A 25,069-nucleotide genomic window follows, 5' to 3' on the forward strand; every position below is an offset into this window, starting at 1 on the left:
TCGAAAATCTTTAAAGATCTTGCCCCAAAAGGCCACTATGTTTTCTTTCCCAGTAAAAAGAAGCAGAGCCAGGAATTAATTTCTCAAAGTTGCAACTAGAATGGTCCATTTATGAGGCAGGTCTGAGTGCATCTCTATTTTACATTTTGAAACATTTAAAAACAGTACTGCACTTTATGATTAACCTTCACATCTAAGCAGTACTACAAAGAGCTATAGCTGTCTCCTCTATCTTTCTTTCTTAGTTCAAGAGACTTGAAAGCAGAAAATGACCTTTCTTTTAAATGAGGGAATTTGAAGGAGCATTGTGGTTATTGTACCTCAAACCTTAAGTACAATAGGCACCACATTATAAAGATACTATTTGTGCCACTCTAGTTAAAAAGACTGGTCATCCTTCCCTGATGAAACTTTTCTTTCAGATAACTAAAATGACTTTAAAAATAAATAAGTATTTGAAATTAAGAATCAATTCTTTCAACTCAGCCAGAGCTAAGGAAGCACAAAATACAAATTCATGCTAATTCTTCATAGAATTATCAACAAGTCTGAGTTATAAACTGTGTCTTTATGCCTGGCAGACTTATTTCTTCTAGAATATATAAAAGCAAATACAAGAAAACACAAGAAGTTTGACCTTTTGTTTTCCCTGACAAAAATACTTTTTTGAAAAAAGTAATTATTGAGTCTGAGTTATCTGTAACACAGAAAGAAGCTGTTTATGTAAACACATACACATGTGAGTTTTAGCCTGTTCAGGTACAGAATAGCTTGTATGACGGGGATATAAATGTTTCAGTAGCACTAGATGTTTGTTAACATTATTACTTTTTAATAGCCTGGTGAATTATTCCTTGACTTGTTCTATCACTCTGCAGAGATGTGTCTGTCTGTCCACCCATTGTGGGAGACTGGGAACTTAATTTCCTTCTTCTCTTTTTTTCTTCAAACTGACTCCAAGACTTTTTACAACCAATATGCCAAAGCATCATTTATTCATTAAAACTGTGCAGCCCAATGCATCTTCAATATAATTACTGCACAGTAGAACAAAGCAGAACGTGGCAAGCAACATCTGATTAGACAAACATCCTCCTACAGGTGCAGAACCATTGGCAATAAAGAAGGATATTACGTTAGTCCGGGACATAATAAGAAATTAAACAGGCCGACATGTTTTCATTTATTGCAGAGGGATACACGGGTACATTTGTATGGAACCAGTTTCAAAGAAGTGGGTGCTGTACCTGTCCCCTCAAATGGAGCAAGTTTGTGAATATGACATTAATTGTGTTAATGAACCCTGGACTAGAGTCTATTCACATGTTTGTGAGTTCTCTCCCAAGCTACTTCATCCAAGTATTCTTATTCTGACTTTATGGTAAATGACTCAAAGTTGCTGCAGGAATGGATAAGAATCTAATGCAGTAAAGTGTCAGCATTTTTGAGGACTGGAATGGACAGGGCCTAACACTACATAGGATGATTTTGTCACAAGTATAAACTCTCACACCTGCAGCATATCAGCATGTGTTCCCAAGCATGGAAGTGTTTTTTCCAATAACAGACTGATTAGAATTTGAATCCTTGTCTCAGAGTTGAAGAAAATAAGGCACAAATACTGCATATTTTTTCATTTTAAACACCAGGACTAGTGCCTTTAATTTCAGTGAACTAACAGGCTAACTAACAATAAAATAAAATAAAATAAAATAAAATAAAATAAAATAAAATAAAATAAAATAAAATAAAATAAAATAAAATAAAATAGAATAAAATAGAATAAAATAGAATAAAATCGGAGTCATTTTCTGAGCCCACATCAAGTTTTAGAGACTAACTCCATAATTTTTGAAGCAGTCTTTGGATGTCTGAATTTCCTTTGATTAGCTCTTGCGTGCCTGTGTTACAAATGGTTCAGGTTTGTGGGAGAGATGTAAATATGGCCTCTAACCCTTTATTACAGTCCAAGTTATATTTCTGTCAGGAACAGCATTTGTTCAGATGACCCTCAGTACTCCTTTACACGTTCTTCCCTGTCAACCCGTTTTTGTCCTTAGGTGAGACAAACACAGTCATACTCTCTTGTCCCTCTTCCATGTCTGGTACCAAGGGGATGGAGGGATAGGAAGAAAGTACTATCTGGCCACAGTTTTCATGAGGAACACAGCTTCCTAAAGCTACTTTCTGGGCCTTCCTTTCATTGTTGGAACAATGATATTTGTGTCTCCTTTTCCTGTACTCCGCACCCCTCATACCAAATAAAAAATATGTCTTATTTGCTAAAAAGCCTAGAAAGAGTTCTGGTGGCCTGTATCTCACTGCTGTCCCAGAGAGACTGGGCAGTGGGAAGGCAATCTAAGTAGAAAGTGTTTTTGCTTAAGTAAATAAAGTATCTTCTGGAGTTTGCATTTTCTCACTTCAGCACAACACTAGCTCCAGTGATGACAGGAATAACTTGTTTGCTGGCAGTACTGCACATTCAGAAAAGGTCTTTTGGACTTTACCAACAATTAAAAGGTACCTAGTGAGTGCCCAGAGCTATGTACATCAGTGTAATGTGAATAATCTGTTTACAATTGTAGGGGTAGACAGGAACGTGGGCTAAGTACCCAGTAGGGTTTCAAAAGACGAGATGGAGTAAGATGCTAAGACTGAGTAATCATTAGCATAACAGAATTATATGTATATAGTTAGTATATAGTGTAAGTTTGCAGTTCAGCTTTGGTCCCGTTGGTTTAGAGACTGGCTATGCAGGAGTAGTGGCCAGAGCTGGCACAAAGCAAGCACTGCCTGCAGCAGGAACATGAACTTCAGTGGAGATGAACTGAGAGAGAGAAGGGAGACAGTTGATAGGATTTTATGATGTCTCAGCTGACATACAATAAGGAGTTATTTTGGTTTTGCAAGGTAATTGTTAACAGGCAATAAAATGAAATGCTACAGTCTTGGGACAATGTTTTATGTGATCCTCCTGCCAGAGGTCTTTGTTTGCATGTGGTTCTTTTCTTTCATAGTCCTCAGGAGTAACACCTATACTCTGAGTCCCTTTGTCCTCTGTTGTGCTTCATGCTGGTCATCAAACGGTTAACTAGCATTGTCTTTCAGGAGTCGCATTTCACTCCTGCCAAAATCAATGATAAAATTCTGACTGCGCAAGTGAGCGAGCCCATGGACCAGATGGATATTTGGTATCAAAACATTTGAAAGGCTCTTTCTGCAACAAAGAGCTATATGAAGTATTTGCTCGAAAGGCAAGTACCAATCTCTTGTCTCCAGGGCATCTGTAATCAATATTATATTACAGGTTGATTAAATACCAAGATATTAGAACGGTGAATCTCAAAGTGCAGTTTTGACTTTTTTTGTTACTCACAACTGTAAAAAAATCTTTAGAGAAATGTTAACAATACCAGAAAACAACGAAATAGCATCATAGTTACTATTTCTGCACGTGCAAACTTGGCAAGGGGGGGGCACTCATCAGTGGATCAGTATCTGGTAGATGCTGTAGGTGGGCAGAATATAACCTTGTGTGCTCAATATTTTGCCCCTTTATCCTGCTCTCTGTGCAAGTAGGTAGTAGAACACGTGGAATAATTTCTGCACAACATTTCTTAGACTAGTATCCAACATGTGCACAAAAGGTGGTCGCATCTCAAAAAGCTGATGGCATCTATGGGAAGCCAAATAGAAATGTATAAATCTGTTGTCTTCATAAATATGTAAAAAGCAGGGTGTCTGGTATGGGAAACTCAAGATTTGATACATTTGACACTGTGACAAAAAGTGGGTAAGCAAGAGAACAAAGGCCATATGGAGGAGTATGGCTGACCAAACCATAATTTAGAGCAATAACAGGTAGCTTGGCCCTCTTTTCACTGGATTCCTTTTATCCCTTTAAGCTTTCTGTCTTTGTCAATAGCTAGTAGGTTCATGCCCATCTGAACATAACTGTTAGCACCTGGGACAGGTGTGAGAAGGACGAGATAGAGAGAACCTGGATTCATACTCTAACTATAAAAGAGTTGGGCCATCAAAATGCACAGCAGTGGCAAGACAAAGGTCTACCTAGCTCTGTTTTGTTTGTTCTGAAAGAGATGTCTTGGCATATGGCGGGGGCTGAAAGTACACCTTCTGCGAGCCACCAGTCAGCAGACTGATAGGAATGCTGTGTCAGAGACCGAGCCCCTTGGACACCCCTTTTTTCCTTCTGTCCCTATACTGGCTTCTTTACACCTTGATTTACTAGAGCTCTTTTATTCAACCCTCTTTTCAATGACTTGTTACCAAAGTTTAGGTTTGTTCTTTGGGGGCATTTTTGGTTTTATTTTATTAAAGGAAGTTTAAGAGTTTATTTGTTCTAATAAGCTGGATCTGTAATTGGGAAACAGGTTAAGCTTGCTTCCAATTACGATAATGGATGTGAAATACCCAATTGCATCCTGAAAGAGAGAGAAATAAGCTCCCCAGCTGAGTTGTAGAAGAAAGCAGCTTTGTCTAACAATATAGGTAGAAGCAGATGTTTAGAAAAACATGTAAAAACAATCTGGAGGGGATTTATTAACTTGTTTATTAATTAAGATGAATGCATGAACAGACAGCTAGCAAAGTTCTGAGTTAAGAAAGTCAAAGTTCCAGCTGTATATGGGTGATTCTGTATGTGGTGGGGTTGTTGTGATGTGGTTTGTTTTGTTTGGTTTGGTTTCATTTTGTTTTTTGTTTTGTTTCATTTTGTTTTTTGTTTTGTTTCATTTTGTTTTAAATGATGGAGGAACCACCCCAAGGCTCTTTGGAAGATTCAGGCCAGTATGCCCCCTTGCATACAGTCTTCCTGATTCCCTGGCTCTGTTTTCCCGATCCTAGTAAGTTTTTTCTCTTTTGCTTAAATAAAGTAAAATACATATTAAGGTCCTATCAGGCCATGAGTATTATTTCCACAACAAGTAAAAATATCCATGGGTTTGTGCACTCTGTGGTTTAAAATTTGTGTAATGAGTACTGGAGTGATTCTGAAATAGTGAGTGATGGAGGACTCCCGACAATGCTCATGTTTGCTTTCTAATTTGTGGGGAATAAGGAAAATGGAATCAGCCTTTCTGACTGGAGGGACAGAGGTGCTTGGGGATCTGGTGTGGGGACAGACATAGCCAAGGACCTGTTAGTTGGTGTGGTCAGTCTGGAGAAAAGAAAAGGTAGAGTGTGGGTATTTTCTAGATATCTGGCTGTGCCAATAACAGGGAAAGATGTAGTAGTACTGGTAAGTAAGAGGAAAGGCTACAAAGGCTTTGGGTAAGAATCTGTACTTTTTTTTTTTCTTAATGTTTGTACTTTATCCAACAAACTTTTATTTCATTTACAGTGTCAAAAGTAACATTAACTGAGATTGGAAAGACCAACACTGAACTCACTTGGCTATTCATGTAAGTGATCATTCCTGCAATTTTTATACAAGTATTCAAGAATCGGTTCATCTTATTACTTTTTTATTTAGTTTCCATATTTGAGCTGTCCTTGAAATTCAACAAGGGCTGGTTAAACTTTTTTAAAGTAAGAGACTGTAGGCTTCAGTAGCTTGTCTAGCTGCCTTGTTTCTGTAATGACTTTGGTAGCATTAATGAAAGATGAATATTGGGAGGTTTGTACTCTGTGTGTTGCTTGTTGGGGGGCGGAGTTATTTTACATATGTGAGACTGGTAAATTCATGTCTGAGAATCAAACGTTTTCTAGCTGAAATGTTAGCCTTTAGTGGTCTTTTCTTTGTGATCAAGATGCTCTTTGATATAGTAAATCAAACAAGAAGAAAATAAATTGGGCAGATTCCTCTTTCACATAAATTAAAGTGGTAGGGCCCTTCTCTTCTGCTTCTGGCACTCAGAGCCTCAGTACACGTGGAGGTTTGCAGAGCCTGGGCCATCTCTCAGCAGGTGGACAACCAGCATTTCTGCTGCTGCTACTGTCTTTGCCTGGAACATGAGAAGCACAAGTTGTGAAATCATGTAGGGCTGCCCTGATGCAAAAAGTAAGAGCCAAGAGACAGGGTAACTGCTGCTGCTCTGTGCTTGCACCAGCAAGTGCAGGTCCATACCGGGGTGTGCCATCCTCTATGTATGAGGCAGTGCATGGTTTCTGCAATTTGATGTTCAGATAATAAGATGGTTAAAAATAAACACTTTTAATTGCTATGTAGACCTATGTATTTATAGCCTTCTGATCTAAAAAAACTGATTTCTTGGGCTGTCATACAGAAGTTTTCTTCTGCGGGTCCACCAAAGGCTGCAGGTGGATGTTTAGGCTAATTCCTCTAACTGGTTACAAAAGAGCACTGGAACAGGCTCCCCAGGGAGGCAGTCACAGCCCCATGCCTGACAGTATTCAAGAGACTGGAAAATGCCATCAGACATGTGTGAACTGTTGAGTTGTCATATGCAAGGACAGGAGCTCGACTCGATGATCCTTGCAGGTCCTTTCCAACTCAGGACATTCTATGATTCTAAGTTACTCAGTTCTTTTATAAATCACATCCAGGTTTCAGTGCTAAACGGGTTGCTTTTTGTGGTTAATTCTAATGCTTTTGATTAAGTACAGCTTTGCTGTGACCTTTCACACTCTTTTCTTTGTCCTTGTATTTAGGAAGAAATCTAAATATGATGGAATTTCTGGAGATGCAGTCATATATTTTATTGAGGAAGTCTTAAAGTGAATAATTTTTCTGGAGATTGTTTACTGTGTGTAAAAAAAGATACTGCAAATGACATTCAGACTCTCCATGAGTGAACTGTGCCTTTAAATCTTTTTTTGGATCTCATACAATGAAAAGCAAATAACTGAACAGTGCTATTATAATTTATATGATCTTTATATGCTTCAAGGAAGGTATTCCACATGCTTTACTTTGACAATGCTCCTGCTGACTTCCTGGGAAACCTTGGCTAGTCAAAATTTGGCTAGTGATCATAGACCGATATCCTCCTCATAGTAAGCATCACTAAATTATGTCGTCTGAAATAATATCACTCTTTTGGAAAGCCTCACTGCTGACAGAATAGAGATCCTACTGTTCTTATAGCATTTTGCAAGCCAGACACTTAGAAATGGCATTTAAAAGACTGAGTCAATTTACCCTTGTGTCTTAAAGTGATTGCAGAATCTTTTCAAAGGCTTATCTTTATGATAGTGTAGTAAATACAAACCATAGTTAGAGATAATTAGGAAAAAAAATAAACAAGTTAGAAAAAACCAATTTATTAAGTAGTATCATATAAATAACTTGTTACAAAAATCAATTTGCAAAAAGGCAAATTCACTCTGTCCGTGAGAAATTGTTGTTCAAATTGGTTTCTCATTAAATCCTTTAGTTTCATTTCCCCCTGTCCCCCACCCCCCAAAAAGAAGCCAGTACAGTGAACAGGAAATATAAGGGAGAGAGTGCACACTTGCCATCTGACCATCACAAACTGCCCATCCACACTGCAGAAGAGATAATCATTCCAGCATGGGTCCCTCTGCAACACAGGGAAGCTTCTAGATGTAAATCTCTTGGGTGACCAAAATGTTATCACCTGCGAACGTCCATCTGTGCTGAGCAATGACCAGATCCATCCGATGCTGAGGGTCCCTCGGCACAACCAGGGGGTGACATCGCAAGAGACTGTGTGTGTGGCTGGAGCATGCCAGCAAGTAAATCTTCCCAGGTGGCAGCATCAGTTTCAATTTATGTTTGGAAGTATTTTTAATTAAAAAAAAATCAATACTGAGAAGCATTTATTTTAAGGGTTTAAAAATCACAAATTGCAATAGGAGTTTGCCAGATTGATTTTGCTCAGTAACACAGTTAAGATGCACATAGCATTTATTATAAGGCCATTCTTTTAAGTTTAATTTTTCAAAGCATTGAAAGTAATCACAGATTTAAAACAGTACAGTGATTCTGACGAGTTCTTTTGTGTGTCAAAATCCAGAAAAAAATTGTGTTTGCAGTGTTCTTTCTTTGTTGTGTTCACCTGAATGCTTAATAATTCTATACATTTGTTTCTTTAATAAACACTGAAGTAATAGATCATAGAAAACTAAAAGCTTATAGAAAGTGTCTCCAGATATATTTACATAAATAGTGCAGTCTCATAGGGGAGGTCAAAAGCCCGTGGGAGTGGAAAGGATTTCTCTGTATGCTGGACTTATGCATTGTCAAACCAACTTTGTGGAAGGAGAAATTTGAAGTTAGCAGCAAAAGACACATGCAGGAAAAGAAAGAGCAGATTCTGTAAAAACTCCTTTGAAATCCAGTAACTCTATGTGTAATATGACAACTTTGTGGCTTCTAAGTGTCATGGGCCTGCCTTGCACATGACTAATTACCTCCCCTTGTGCCCCCTGTAAAATTCACTTTTTGTTCTTTTTTCCTGAAACTCCCAGTTCTCTGACTCTTTTACTCTCTCTAATGCCAGCCATGGCTTTTGAATACCTACAATTGATTTTTATCAACTGTTTGGTAAAATGTTTAGGGTATGGCAAATCTAGGCCTGGGCTGTAACGTGTAATGTTTCAAAACAATGGGGAGGATCAAGATTGGTCCAACTGTACCTGAATAAAACCACTGTGGGGAGAGACTGACATTAAAACATTGTGTGGGCTGATGTATTTTTCCCTTCCTTCTGAAGCAATGCATGAGGCTGTGGACATTAAATATGCTTTTGTTCCTCTTCTTTAAGTACAGAAACAAGCTTGAAAAAAACAAGTCATTCTGAAGACTAAAGTGAAATTCAAATACATTGTGGCTTTTGACATTTATTAGAGGAGGCTGCTGTTTCACACATCCGGAGGGGTTGAAAAAAACCCCTGTTTTTCACAACTGATGACATAGTTCATACTCATTAGAAGTAGCGTAATGACTCTTAATTTGTCAGCTCCCATATGACAAGAGAGCTCAGATGGCAGTGTTAATTGAAACACAAATGGGTAGGGGATGGCAATATCCAGCTGGGACAGTGGTCTTCTGAAACACTTCAATTCTACTTATAACCAACAGAAACATGGAAATATTTAAAACAGATGGTGACAGGAAGAGCTAACATGGTGGTGTTCAGAGAGTTACCTTCTTAGAAACACTGTCCATAATTCACCCTGCAGAAGGCCATCAGGATAGGTCTGCCACAGAAATTTAACATGTTTTAACAATAATCATGCTAAGCAACCTTCTCTCCTAGAGATCTGCAGAGAAATGGCCTGGATTTAATTTGCTTGGACCGAAAAAGATGATGTCTTGTTTCCTATCCATACAAATCTCCTTCTGGCTGCTATAGGAAACCTGGAAGTGTTAGAAATAACTGTGCGCTGTTGGCCCTGCAGAACATGGATATGTATGGTTTTGAAATGTGGCCAGCATTTAATGTTTATTATTTCCCTTCTTTTTATTCACTCTGTACATGTGCAGACACATATTGCCAAAGCCATTTCTCCCTGTTCTACTTCTTTGTGACTGTTCTGCTTTTTATGGTACTACGTTTATTCACTTAGTTGTTTTTTGTGGGATTTTTTTGTTTATTTTGTGACAGAGAAATGGGAATGTTGTGCCTTGCATTGTAGCTTGCTACTTCCAAAACAGGATCATTTGAAGGTTGCCTCTCCCATTCACATTCAACAGCTGGAAGTGCTTGTCAATAGAATGAATTAAGACAACTAACATAATATAAAACAGAAAAATGTATCTTTTTCTTAGGATAAATTTAGAAAATATTGGTGTTGGTACAGATGGAGTGTTCTTCTACTCAGAATGTTTCCCAGCAGTAACTGAAAAACACAAACAACTTGTTTTTCTCATGGTTAGATATATCTCTGTGTATGTCAGGTTTAGGGACACATCCCAGTCCTGTGGTGCTGTTAGTAGAGTCCTGTGGAAATCCCCGAATTCCCTTGTCCAGAACTTGCTGCAAGTTTCTGCGTCAGCTCTCTTCCAAGCCCTTGTCTGCACAAAGACACATCCTGACACAACTGCATTGGAGACGTGCTCTTGTGTCTCCCCGTACTGGTGCTGCCTCAGGAAAGAAATCATTTTAACCCGAAATAGTAATTCTTTTGGAGTAAAAAACCAATCATTTTTCTGGAATAAAGTAGCTGTTTCTGGAGTTGGGATTAAATGGCTATACTAGAAACCTTATTTAATTTCAAGTGTAGAGATGTTATTGTTGTACAGCAGCAAGGCTGGAAAACTCTCCCATGTAAACATGCCCCTGTTTCTTGTTAACTCCACTGAATTCCTTGGTATCTTTTAACACATCCCCTGTTGCTAGATCAGATGCTTTTCCAAATTCAAAGCCAACTGCATTGCTCATTTCTCTACCTGACTTAGCTAAACATCCTAATAATATTTTTTTCTTCTCAAATAGGTGTGGTTGTAAGAAGAGCAGGCTTAAAACAGCCTTGAAACTCACTTCATAGCTTATAGTCTAGCATTTTTTATCTATAAATGACAATTTTAACATTGTGTGAAAGCATTGTTAAATACTTATTTCTATCATCTAGCATGCCAGCATGCAACAAAGTGCAAAGAAATACTACTGTAAAATTTTGTATTCACTGCAATATGGCACTTTCAATATTTAATATGCAGTACTGATTTTATAAATTGCACTTTGTGGTACTGCCAAGCAAGAAGAAAAGACAGAATTGAACTCCTCTTGCTGTGTGAGAGATGATAAATCTGTCTAATTTGCAGGAAAAAACAGACCTTAAAACCTAGATGCATAAATAATAATTTGGATGCAAGTTTGCCTTGAATTTTCTTATAAGAATCCATTTGCTATTCAGGCACCTTATCTGTGGTGACATAACATAATTTTACATATAACATATTTATACAACAGACATGAGTAGCCACTCTACTATTCACTGTGTCACTCAATGGACAACATAAAACCAGCTTTCAATTCAAAGGGGAAAAAAAAAAAAAGAAACTCAAGCTTGGACTGCTACTAGCAATCACCAAATCAGACAAAATCACTGGGAAAGCGTAGGAAAGTAGTTACAAGATCAGCGATTCCCCTACCTTGTTATGCCAACCTGAGGAGTGACCAACGCAAGCTGACCTGCGATGTAGCCCGGCACGCACTTTCAGGGTGCAATGTCTGTTTTCAGCCAAGCGACAGTGGCTCCCTCTTCCCTGTGAGTTGGGGGTGATTCTCAGGGCTGAATATATGCGTGGTTTCACAGCCACTTCTGCTGTCCTCTCTGCACAAACATCTGTTTCCTCAGGGCTTCAGGAGGGGAAGGAGAGTTCACTGACTCGCTTTGGGTGTCCAACTTGTCTCTGAGCTTGAGGCGATTTGCACCCCATGCAGGGAAGGGTGAGACACAGGTGTGTGGCGGGGAGCAATTTGGAAGAGCCCCCTGAGGGGTGAGCTGTCTCTGCTGATTCTATGAGGAGAGCAGACTGAAGTGGGGGACCTGTGGCAGGTGATGCTGAGCATCTGTTGCTCCTCCATGTACCTGAAATCCAGGTGGCCCCTCCTGCGTATCAGAGCCAGGTTTCAAACAGGTTGCCTTCTGGATGCTCAAGGAGGACATGGAGAGCTAGATTTTCAAAGACTCTTAAAATCTTAAATTACAGAAAAGCCTTGAGGAGGACATAAATAGTGCCTAGTTGTGCAACTGCTAATGCAATGGGAATGGCAGACCCAGGCTCACCAAGCGATGGGGTTGGGCACCTTGCCCTGCTGGTTTTAAACACTGTGAGAGGACTCCATCAATGAAACTGGGGGCTCAGCTCCCTTTGAAACTCTGAGTTCCTCTACTCTGAAACCCCACCTAATCTATCATGCTGGGCATCTGTGAGCCATTAGCTGCCTTGCCCTAAACCTGTAAATGTGTGGCATTCCCCTGTGAAGCAGTCCTTCCCAGTTCCACACAGCACTGCAGCGTGGCTGGTTCATCCTCTTTGTTGTGAGCTGGTTTGCAAAAGCTGAAATGATGTTGTCATGCTTGTAAAAGTCTACTACTTGAGAATCTTACTTCTCTCTTTATTTAACTCTCTAGGAGTAATGAATTCCAGGGATTAATTTTTAATCCTTTTAAATTTTCTGTTTATTAATTTTTTTCCCTTCTCTTTTTATTTTTAAATTGGAGCTGGTGTTTAGTTTTCAGACTGAATCATTTAAGATTTAGGGGAGGGGGAAAATAGATCCAGGCCTGTAATTCTGGTATTAAATACTGTTTCAAAATGAAATACACGAAATGAGTTATGTATGAGGTATATTAAAAAAAAAAACCACCTTCTTTTCTGGGTATAATACTGTGGGCTGTGTACCTACTTTGGGAGTAGGGGTTGCTCTTAGCTCCTGGAATTGGGTATTTCCCATGGCAGCCCATTATTTTTATCCAGATTGCCTCTCCTAGATGGCTGGGTTTGTAGAGTAGCAACTGCATGCATTTGACAAACCAACAGAAATACTGAAGTGGTGCCCAAACTATAAAAGAAAATTGTTTTGGCCTGAGACTAGGGTGTCTTCTTCCGCTCTAGCCCTGAACAAAAGTTACTTAGCTTGGCAAAGCAGATGAACACACACAGACAGACAGGTGTTTAAAATTTTGCCTTTTGGTGAAGTCCTTAACAATGCTGACTGAGTAGTTTATTAAAAACAAAAACGGTTATAGTTATAAACCCTTCTTTTCAGGCGACTGGAATGACAACTGAAAATATGGTTGTCAGTTATTGGAACAGGCTGCCCAGGGAAGTTTGGAGTCCCCATCCCTGGAGGTGTTTAAAAGGCATTTAGACAAGGTTCTTAGGGATATGGTTTAGTGCTAGAGTTAGTTTAGGTTATGGTTTGACTCGGTGATCCTGATGGTCTCTTCTAACCAAAATGATTCTATGATTCTTGTTTACTTGTGTGTTCAGGGCTTGAATCTGGAAGGAAAACAAAACAACCAAAGAAAAACCCCCAAACCAAACAAACCAACAAAAAACATGAAAAAAACAACCACCCAAAAGTATGAGAAATTACTTCATCTGGCAGAATGCCAGCATTTTCTATCTGTAAAGCATTTCCAAATGACATGCAATTCTTGCAACATCCTGATGAGGTAGGCAGTACTTCCCCACTTTACAGATAGCAGAACTGGACAGATAGTCAATCGGGAAGTCAACCCAGGCATCCAGGCAGGGAAGGCCAGGACAAAAAAAAGCACTTTCCTCCTTTGCAGTTGCTTCTTTTGCCCTAATGGGCAACAGGTGGCCGTCACCTTGGGGCTACTACTCCCTCCTGCACATGAGAACAGGCAGAAGTAGATGGATATGAAAAGCCTGACTCCCATCTCCCCAGTATAGTGGCTGGCCATCACTGAACTGGAAAAGGTACCAAGAAAAACACAGTCATGATCTGCTCCTTCCACCAAGTCATAATCTAATCTGGAGATGAATTAGGTGACTTTCCCCATACCACAAGGCAAGTCTGGGTTAGAACTGGGAAATCATCTAAGAATTAGATATTGGGGCTACTGACTGCACACACATGCACACACACACATCTCTCCAGCAATGCTAGGTCAGAAGTATATATACATAGCAGTCAATGAACTATATATATGTGTGTGTTAGTATGATTCAGTGCATTGGGGGCAACGGTGAGTTCTAGAAAAACACTTAGATTTAAATGACCATTAGACCTTTTTACTCTCCTCATGAGTAAAATGCATGTTTGATGTTTTTTCTTGGCTTACTCTACTTGTATAATAAACCTTCATTCCATCACCACTACTTTTGACTATAATACATAGGGTAAGCTAAAGTACCTCATTACATTGGGATGTGCAACACACAATTGACAGAGCAGTCGTCTGAGCTGAATAGTCCGAATACAAGTAAAAAGAGCAAGTGAGCTTAAACAGTAATATACTCCAATTTACAGTATAAGCAGAACAAGTGAAAATATTGCCCCCCATCTGATCCTTTTTTCCCTTCCACTACTGCCGTGCTTGTAAGATTGGCTTGGTAAACTGGATGCACTAAAAACAAGAACTTTGCCTCTTGGAAGCTCCTAAAATGATGCTAGAAAAAGCTTTCTGACGGCTGATCCACACAGACTGCAGTCATTAGACAACTCAAATGGGTAGAACAGAGCACCCTTTCACACAACTGTGGAGAAATAGAAAGAAATAGCCACTTCACATATCTCAATGCTGTTTCTGAATATGAGGAAGGAACTAAAAAAAAAGGCAATATACTAAGAGTCTTTGTCACTGTCCATTGCGCCATACATATCTGCCAGCTTTTTAAACCGAGGCCCCCAGTCACTGAGGTAATCGTAGTCCTGATCTCCATCTGTAGTCATTGACTCCAAGGAGCTGAGTGACTCGGCCACAGAACCATTACCTTCATATGCGTAGGTGGCTAATGAGTCATATGGGGGTGCTGTTGGATCTGTATCATTTTCCTTTAACCTTTGGTTAATGAAATCTCTGACATCCGTGTTATCTCGTGCTGTTGCAGTCCGCCGTGGCATAAAAAGTGTTTCTGGCACAATGTCTCTGCGTAATTTATTATCGTCTATGGCTTCAGGATTCCTTAGGGTGCCGATATCAAATGCCTGGGTGTCTTCTTCTCCACCACCTTCATCATTATAACTGACAATGTTGTCTCTGATGTCTTCTTTAGAAATAATCAAAGGCTCTTTTTTCCGTTGCCGTCTCAGTGCTGCAAACAGCACCACTGTAACTGGAAACAAAAATAACAGGGGAAGAGAAAGGGAAAGGTTTATCCTGAATTCCATTAAAATCCAGAAGAAATGCTGTGACTCTGCTCAAATTCAAAGTTTTCAAAGAGGTGTTGCAAAACTGCAGATGTGCATGTCAGGTTTTCAGACTGTGCTTGCTTTGCCTGTGGGTACTCTGGGAGATGAAGTGGCATGGATATGCACTGGAAGAAAAGGAGCCATCAAGCTTATAAGAAGCCAAGTGGAGTATCTTTTTGTCAACAGACACATTTTTACTCAGTCATATAGCAATTTTGTTGCCTTGAGAACAGAACTAGTTTCATGAGAGTTGGGAAGGAAGAAACACTTTCTCCAATATAAGTAACATCAGGTGTTATTTACCTTGAACCCCTGTTATGAGATGTGCTTTGTGCTGTGGACAAGGCTGGTATATACTGGCCTATGACAATAGGTTATCAAAGCTGCATTTCAAGATAAGGAAGTCAGTCCTCCTCTGGAAAAAAGCTTGGAATATGGAGTGGATTTGTAGCCAGCAAAAAGTTCAAGTTTTATTATCTTTTCTGGTGTGTTTTTACAATCTACATCACCTTAAAAAACTACATGCCTCAACTCTTAGACTGATGAGATATGGTAATGATATTATTTAATCTGCCAAAGGCATGAGATTTCTCAAACAGATAATTTAATGCCTGCCATTCTGAAGTGTGTGTGTATGTGCACATATATATATCTACATTTCATTTATTTGGAGGGCAGGAACTCTTTCCAAGGACATGATTCAAATTTGAATATTTTTACTCAATAAGGATCTCTGATATTGCTGGGGAAGTGGGCATAGATAAATGTAGGAGTAATTACACTTATACAGTCCTAAAATTGCATTTGATTATTTGAAGGCAACCATGAGGCTGATGTGACCCTCAATGAAAATGAGTTTGAAATCCCCGGCAGAAAGAGTGGGAAGGTTGTCAAACTCATTTTCATTGAGGGCCACATCAGCCTCATGGTTGCCTTTATATTCAACATGTTATTTCCTTTAGAAGCTAATTTCAGATTTCTCAGCAGGATACTACCTTAAGATGGTTAAATAACTTAATATTTACAAATTAACAGCAGCAAGGAGCTGCAATATATTACTACTATCTCTGCTGCTTTCATAGTCTGAGGTCGAGAGTGCTCAGTATTTCCGCTCTGATGTGCCAACTCTGAGAAAAAATTATCTTGCTGTCTTTATAGTTTTTTCATAACAAGATAAACCAAATAAGAAAATGCCTAAATATATGAGGTGGTTCAAAATTATCTTTCATGTCAGCTGTATTTCCAAAATGGTGAGTTAAAGCGCGGTAACTGTTTTTGGCACTCCCTTCCTCATTTGTAACCCTGTTAAGGGCAAAAATCAAGGACTAAGGACATCCTCAAAACAAGATTTTAGCCCCCCACATTCCCCTCTTTTCTTTTTTATGATGGATTCCCTGCAGGTTTACTTAGAGCAAGATGCTATCTGTAGGTGTACTCAAGCATGTTATGGAAGGGTCTCATACTCTTCACTGACTGTAGAGGGATCCCAAGAAAATAGGATAAAGTAGGAAAATTCTCTAATTCCTGCTGTGTCATATTGACATCTATTAATAAGAGTTGAAAGGATATAAGTGAGGTGGTAAAACTGAGGGAATAGGAGGGCTGGTTCAGAGGGGTGGTAGATGGCCCATCCCTGGAGACATTCAAGGCCGGGCTGGATGGGGCTCTGAGCAACGTGATCTAGTTGAAGTTATCCCTGTTTATTGCAGGGGGTTGGACTAGATGATCTTTGCAGGTTTCTCCCAACCCGAACTATTCTATGATTCTATGATTCAGATGGTGAAAGCTTCAGGCTCTCATGTTAATGGTGAAGATTTATGTATAGTGTCACGTAAGGGTCCTGATCTGAGTGATGCTTCTTTGTACTGCTATGCAAAAATACAATAGGAGAGAATTATCTTCCTTAAAAGCATAAAGCTGTGGCACTATGTGGGGGTATTGGGGGGAGATCTATGTGAGAGAACAGAGCTAGCTGAAGAAAATTTCGGAGAACCTGAAAAACACAGTGTTGATTTTGAATGGGCTTCTGGAATAGCAACTGGTAGAATGATCTGAGAATGTGTAGGAATGAAGGGTTGCTGAATTATCTCATTAATAAAAAAGGAGTTACACAGAATATGCAAGGATGAGACTTTTATAATTATGTCATATCTCTGATACCTGGGTTTTCTTATTTTGTACTGAACTTGCAGGCAAAAAAACTCATTAGAAAATATATGTTAAAGTACATCACTTCTATTTGCATGTCAGTGTTTAACAGTATCTGAGGCCTCCTGATAAGCTGCTAGTCTTACTCAAACTGCAAATAAACCTAGGAATTTACTGTCACTTTTTGTTGCTGCTGAACTTTAAGTTGTGTTTCAGGTCTGCCCAGAGTATTGTTTTTCACTCAGTACTGGTTGCACATGCAAACCCTGCAACCAGCCTGAAAATAGAAAATTACATAGCTGAGTTAATTCAAAATCTGCTTGTGGTGCATGGTGGCATGAGCAGTAATTGACATAAAGTGCTGCTTAGCACACAGAATCAATTCTTTTCAATTGACATAAAACAGGAAATCATTTAATGTCAGATTGATATTAATGAGCACAGTTGTACTAACAAGTGCAAGACTATCTGCAGCATTAGATTTCTTTTTCTGGGAAGGAACTTAATATAAAGTGAGCTCAGGCCTTAAAGGTGATGACACCATGTTTTGAAAAATGAATTTAATGGTAAATTAAGGGCAAGGTTGTTATTGTGGGAATCTTTTCTGCAAATGGGACAGTGCTTGTTTGAACAAGCCATGACTGTATTGTTAAAGTCTGAGAATCACAACATGATCTTTGATCACTGGAGAGAGAAATTTTGTTAACAGTGAAGATCAGGATGATTTTGCAGTGGTGATGCGCATGTCCAAGGAATATATGAGTATGACAGAAAGAAATTGAATCACTGGAGAAACCTTTTTTCCCCTCCTTGACACTACTGCTATAAAATCAATCTGATTCCTTCTTTTGTGGCCAGACACTAAAGGTGAACTAATAACATTTCTGATGTCTAATGGCTGAGGGACCCATCACTGGTGCTGTAGAAGAGGGCTGGTACCTGAGTGAGAGGAATTTGAGAGATGTTGCAAACTGTCTTTATTTTTATAAAAAAAAAGTTGACCACTTGTAAGTACTGTAGCCAGGAATCTGTATATTCTCCACATTCAGGATTCAGTCTCTTCATATTCACAGGTGCCTGAAAGGGGGACCCTGCAGCTTTTGGGAGAATGCTTTAGTAGCCACCCCATTTCAGCATTTTTTTTCCAGCAGCACAGAAGCACTAAGACTTGTTTCTCCTCAGTTTAGACATGGGAAATTAGTTGTTTAAAAAAAGAGTTATCTGGCTATCTATGGTCAACAGAAAGAGATGGACAACTGCAGAGGGTGATTAACCCTGGTCCACCTCAGATACGAATATGGAGTTGGAATGAATGTCTCTCTACATGTGCCTGTCTCTTTCCCTTGACCAGAGAGTGGAGCCCAGCTGCCTCTTCTTGCTTGGCCATTGCTAACTTTTAGATAACTAAGATTATTTAGGATGTGTTCTATGCACCTCATCTGTAGCAGCCCTCACAGAAGGAAATAAAATAATAAAACTGCAGGATAAGACAAAGACCTATTTGCTGCAAAATAACCATGAAGGGAAAAAAATGCCTCTGAGCTACTTACCAAGTAATATAATGATACAGAGAAGAATAGCAATAAGAGCCCCAGTGCTAAGACCAGTAGGATGAATCAAGGCTTCTGCATTACAGGACAGCATCTTTCCTCGGTGGTCACAAGCACATACTCGAATAGTCACCGTTTCAGTGCTGCTCTGGATAGGGTAGTCATTGTCTGATATTACCACTGGTAAGAAGTAGGTACTCATTTCATGCCGGTTATATCTGTTTTTTCGTGTGAAAATCCCTGCTGTGTTGTCTAGAAACATAAAATACACATTAAAACTTCATCTGAAGACTGAAAGCAAGGATGAGATAATAAAGAAAAATCTTCCTATAAATTCACCTCTGTTGTCCTGTAGTGTAAAGTTTGAGCTGCTGGCTGCTTCAGGAGCTAAGGAGAATGAAAACTGATGTCCACTGTGAGAGTCATCTTTATCAACAGCACTTAATGTTTGTATCAGCTGAAACAATAAGAAAAAAATTATCTTCAAAGTCAGTGGACCTTATGCTTATTTATTTACTATTTACTAGGATTGTAAAGTGATCTTATTGTATTTTTTTTTTTCTTCTGCTTTAAAGCAGCTGCTGCTGCTATGGCGAGCTTAGCAAAAGTGATGTATGCACTGGTGATGCTGTTTAGGATCCTCATGCTATTGCGTTGCATACCATCAACCAGTAACATAATGAATTTGAAAGCTGGTGGGAAAATCATGTTGAATTCAAGAGCAGATTTGGTTTGATGCCAGTCCAGATGGGTAGGAAACTTTTGCGTGTTACAAGCAATAGAGATGAAAAGTGAGACAATCCAAGATGACTGTTTATTTATCTACCCAAATTTCCTGTCACAGGATTTGTTTGGATGAATCTTCCAAATTACCTGCTACTTTGAACCATTTCATTACAGGACTGGTAAAGTGAGTTATCTGTCAGGAAATATTTATATCACAGACAGGACCTGGAACAGTTATGGACCTGAAAATTTTTGAAGGAGACAGTGGAGGAACCTCAATAAATAATCACAGAGCAAAACTGAATCAGGGATAAAAAGGTACAGTACAGAAAACAACAGTGTAAAACATACTGTCACATTAACTGCAAGAACACTAAGTGCAAACAGATAATGTGCAGCCACTGTCTAGTTTAATTTTGGAAAACTGACAGTTTGATACAATACAAAGTACGTTCCTTGATGAGGTGATGCAAGAATAGTAGAAACCTCAATTAATTTGGAATATTTTCTTAGTACAAACAGAAAACACACCTGTTCCGCTTTTGCATTTTCACATACGAAGGTCTCATAAAACATGGCAAACTCTGGAGCATTGTCATTTACATCCAAAACCTTAATGAACACTGGGACACGACTGCTTTGTTTTGGGTTGTCTGAAATGATAAAACCAGAAATAATAGAGATTTTCTTTAGACCAGCTACTGACTCAGTGCAGGAGAAGAAAAGGAAAGACTTAGGAACTCATTGCCTTAATTCTTCTCACAACACTCCACTTACATTCTGTTGATTTCTAGGGAATGTGTTACATGGTGAATTCCAAAAAATTGTGCTTTTTTATCATTACTCTGATTCTGTGTAAGCTATGCAGTTAAGATTAGATGGGAGCCCAGGATTTACAAATTCTTTTGAACACTACAAGTATGATTATGAATCTATGTATTATATATATATGTAATACTGGAATTAAATGAAATCTATTTATTAACCTAACTGATACAGTTTGGTGAAACAAAGTTTCTAAAACATATTCTCTTTCTTAACTCTGAAACAGGAAGACTGAAGAGTCATGAAGATGTGACTGAATGTTTTTTCCCTCTCCTCCTGTGATATATAATAATCTGACCCCTGCAAATCTTATGACACAGTTCCTTAAACTACCATGATTACCATTATGTTATGTAAATAGTAACCGTGGCTGTGATCACCGATATTCTCTAATCTGTTGAGAATTTATTTGGCTGATTTCTAGACTTAACACTAAAATGTATCAGCTGAAGAACATAGGCATTGCATAGAATCTGCAGATCCCCATAAGTAAACATGTTTTTTTCCCCTATAAGGACTGTATAGTGCCAAGAGATTGAATTTGACAAGGATATCCCTGAACATAGTGATGAAAATATTGTCATCTTTCTAGATGAAAATTGAAACATTTGGAAATGGACCACATATTGTACAGACTATTCCTTTTTCTGTTTCAGGGAGACAGGTTTTAGTCATGAAGATACACAAAATAAGGAGGAAAGGCAACAGGCAGCAACCTCACCTAGGAGCCATGAATGGTGAAATAGGCAAGATTCTGAGGCAAAAAGTCACATCATAACAACCGTCAAATCCTTAAAGGTACAATACCTGCTCCCAAACCAATTTGTCATCACTGATCAAAAGAAAACCAAGAGACTTTGCCAGGACCTGATTTGTGTCCTTTGTGCTCTATATCATACAAAAAAACCATCTAGGCCAGGTCATCCAGACATAACCACATCAGTTCCTGGGACTGTGTGGGTGTGGGAATGTGAAAGAGTGAAATCTATGAGTGAATGTGATCAAAATGAGTTTCTTTCACAATAAACACCTTCCCCCTCCCTTTCATAAGGGCTCACATTGAGTTTTGTTATGTTAATTTCCCACTGATGTTAATATAGTTTATTGATGCACTTTAACCTATGATTCAAGTGAAAAAAATAATGCAATAAAATATAGCAGATCTAAGACTATATGCTTCTACAAGCATTCATTAGAATAGCTTTTTGAGTTAGGCTTTAATAAAAGTCCTATTACTGTGTTTATCATAGTTTTATAAATTTGAAAATGCCTTCTCCAAAATTGGCACTGTATATTTATATTACAGATCTCAGTCATTTGAACAAAATATTGTGCTTTAAAGCTCCACAGTCCCATTGAAGTTAATATGATTCCATTAAGCATAAACTACTTTCTAATATGAGCCATTGGGCTAAATTCATTCAATATATAAAATAACAGTTTATGCATAATATAGAGTAGGCTGAATTCTGTGCTAAAATCCATCAATATAAATGTTGAGGTTTTATAACAGGCAGAAATCAAAGGTACTCATTTGAAGTTGCAGGACTATTGGCGAGACTATTTTATAAGGGCATACTTTTCTAAAAAAATATATTCAAATATATTGGCAAATGTGTTTCTCCTCAAGAATTACAATTGTTTTCTTTCCTGCTTTTTGAACCATGAGCTACATATTTTCATTTTACTTCTAGGAGCTTAAGATACTTGCAGTTTAAAATGATACTTTAATAAATAGAATCTTCATAAAAACTCTGTGGTCTACGGACAAGCTCCTTTTTCTGATTTACTCAAAATATAAGTTGAAATATATGTATACAACTTTAAGTCTTTTTTTTTTGGTAATCTTTCAAAATATGTTTGTGAAACAATTGATGTAGGTTAATTTGTTTACATTATCCTTTAATTACTGCTGGGCTCCATCTCAAAAAAGAGCCACACACACTCAATGAACTGCTTAAATCTATTCACCTCCATAGTAGTATGTCTTCTGTTGAGCCAGCAACCAAACTGTTTAAGATTTTTCTTTTTCTGAATACATCCTCAAAGTCCTACCAGCATTTGATTTACCCTTAAGTGTTAAGTAAAGAATATTTAAAAATACTCTGGGAATTCTCCCCACCTAGATCGGCTATAATTCGGCAGCTGTGAATCAGTAGCCCTGTTTACTGAGTTTAACACCAGTTTGCCTTCTGACAATGGCAGATACATTGACGCAGTGTTTCACCAACTATTTGTTCACAACATTCACAGCACGATTCTCTGGGCTGCTGAGCAACTGCAGCTCATACTGGTGAAAAAGCAGAACATTAAAAAATTGAGCTATCTAGACTTACTGACAATTCTAGACAATTAAGGGCAAAACAGCTTCTATATTTTCATATTTTTTCTACTGTAAAATGAAATGAAGAACAGTCATCACTGAAAGGTGTTTCTTTTTCTGACTTCTTTTTTTTTTTTTTTTTTCTGTCAAAGAGAGCACCCGTCCACCTGAGTGTGACCCCTGCCTGTAACTTTACTGGATATTTATTTTAGATTACTTCAGTGACATATGCCTGGAGTTTGATGGGATGCTATGTCACTGAGCAATCAGTGATTAGCTAGAATTCAGTGGAATGGGATTTTAGCTAGCCTTGCTAGAAATTACTGGGTTTTGCTAGGAGTATTGAGCAGTGGTGTTTTCCAGTCTAGTTTCTTGAGACTAAAACTAGTGATGAAGCCTGGATCAGACCAATGCTTGTTTAGACAGTAGCTACATTTCAACCAAGAAAATTGCCTTTGGAAGGCATCTACCCCAGTCATGCCCAGTTTGGTCTAGGCTCAGTGAAGCAAAACCTGGGAAGAACCTTGCTGCAGCCTAGAAGGATTCAAACTAAAGAGGAATAGTAATTGAGACACACACCAGTGTGTCTGTCTCTAAACAAAAGATTTAGTTGAGAGTGTTGGGCCAAGTAGAAGGTCTGTCCTTCAGAGAGGAGGCAAGGAAATAAATGAGTATTTCATATAGATGCTACTGTCTATTATTTCAGCTCCTCTGGGATCAATGTAAGTGTTCTTCCCAAATGTTCTTGCTATTCTTTCCTTTTTAGGTGTCTATTTTTCCCCTGGTCCTCTATGAGGAACTCAGTCAGTAGTGTACAAGTCTTGATCCTAGATTGTTTCTTCAAAGACTTCATAGAAACACAAACACCTGACTAACAGTCAGCCAGAAGTCAGTATTTGGTATGCTGAAACCACATACCTAGCATTAAAAGACGTAAACTTTCAAGACAGGGAGAAAATTATTAAGAAGCATAATTCCTGTAGGCTATAGCCCACTACTCTTTCACATAACCCCATCTGCTTGCTTCAATACTCTTGTTTCACAGCAGTTTTCAGTTTAAAAAAAACCTACAGAATAAAGCAAGCTGGAGTCAAGTACTCCTTAGTTACACTCTTCTCACCATTCAGCAGCTGGTTGAACCATATACACAACATAACAAAGTAGAACTTCTATTATCTGAGTTTATGTTGAAAGGAAAAAGCCATTTGTCCTCTGAATTGCACAAAGACTTTGTGATGGTCATAGAGCTGGTGTTTATATTAGATCTATATAGCATTCCACCACAATTCACAATCATATGCACTGTGACTCTGCAAAAGTGATAAGAATTGCATTCCCTAATATTTAAGCATGTCACATGCTTATAGTTAATGTATTAAAATAATGAGAATTGATTATTTAGACCACCAAGCATACATGCCCTTATCTAGTTCCCTGGTATTTTCACTCATACAATCAACATGACCAGTATTATCACAAGATTGCTTCTGAGCAATCCTAAACTAAGTGACAGACTGATTTGTAACTAGAGCTTGTAATTTCAAAGGATGTGAAAGAAATTAAAAAGGAAAATCTTTAAAACGGATTAAGATCTGGACACCTACCTCAGCCCAGCCACCTCAGTCTTAGCTGAAAACATTGAGCCTGTGCTATATTCAGTCTGGATCAGACTGAATTCAGCCATGGAATGCAGTTTGGCTTTAAAACAGCTTGCTTGCTGCAGACCAATTTCAAAATTCAACAATCACATTCAAAATTAAAAATGGCTACTGCTGATTAGAAAGCAGAAAATTTTTACCTTTCCTCCCTATTCAGCTAAGTTACCTCTTCATGAACTGTGTCCCTAGTAAATACAAAACTGCAGACCACCTCTTGCAGTTTCTGCTTCTTCAGTAGTATTGAGTGGACTATCCATATAACCTGACATCTGTCCAGCCGTTGTTTCCCATGCTCAGCTAGAAGGCTAAATCCATTATATCAGGGACAACAGTGCTATTTAGGTTTGACTTACTGATCTCTGCTGCTATTACTGTAATGTTGTGCCACAGCAGTGTTTCCCGGTCAAGGGGTTTTGAGGTAAATATGGAACCATTTCCTGAATTGATGTTGAATACTCTGTCCATATCAGTGTGTCGATCTACAGAGTACCTGGAAATACAGAGACAGGGGTTAGGAGAATGCTTTCCTTTTATTTTCTATGGTCTTAAACTATTTTCTGAGACTAGACATCAAAGAGCTAGTAAATGCAGTTGCCTTTTGTTTTCAGTGCAGGCTTCAGAGTCTTTATATATTCACACAAAGAGCTAGTTCTGAGCTACTGGATAATGACACATTGGAGGTTTGATTTAGAAGGTGGAGCATTGTCAACGAATAAGTGAATTACTGCAGAATTTACATACCTCTGAGAATTATTGAAGCTTTGTTTTTAGTGAGAAATGTGAAGTCTGTGTCCTGAAAGATATTAAGTTTATTTTAAGGCTGAGTTGACTTTCCCATTATAAAACTCTCTTTTTACGGTTTGGTATCTCAACAGTTCCAAATCATTCCTGATATAAGATTTGACAGCTGGAGTGCATTTCAGCCTTTCACTTCCCAGTGAAAAACAGCCCCCAAAAACAAGTCAGCACGGAACAGAGATTCATTATTCCATAGTACATATCACATAAAGATTTGCTGTAATTAATTAAAACTAACATGCTCAGCCCTGCTTGATG

At 38.5% G+C, this 25,069-nt stretch overlaps 1 protein-coding gene across 8 annotated transcripts in view; it reads right to left on the reverse strand.

The window, feature by feature from the left end:
- Positions 1–7,229: 7,229 nt before the first annotated feature.
- Positions 7,230–25,069, reverse strand: part of LOC136098272 (cadherin-6) — a 107,690-nt gene continuing 89,850 nt past the window's right edge. For 6 of the 8 annotated variants that reach the window (XM_071804500.1, XM_071804499.1, XM_065831532.2 and 3 more), the window contains 5 exons: positions 24,367–24,503; positions 19,739–19,860; positions 18,821–18,938; positions 18,482–18,733; positions 7,230–14,707 (listed from right to left, as the gene is read on the reverse strand). In XM_071804500.1, the coding sequence (XP_071660601.1) occupies positions 14,217–14,707; positions 18,482–18,733; positions 18,821–18,938; positions 19,739–19,860; positions 24,367–24,503 (1,120 nt within the window). In that variant the 3' untranslated portion in view covers positions 7,230–14,216. The other 2 variants (XM_071804504.1, XM_071804503.1) reach the window with 2 other exon arrangements.

The sequence above is a fragment of the Patagioenas fasciata genome, chromosome 2 (assembly GCF_037038585.1).
Source record: "Patagioenas fasciata isolate bPatFas1 chromosome 2, bPatFas1.hap1, whole genome shotgun sequence".
Lineage (NCBI taxonomy): Eukaryota > Metazoa > Chordata > Aves > Columbiformes > Columbidae > Patagioenas > Patagioenas fasciata.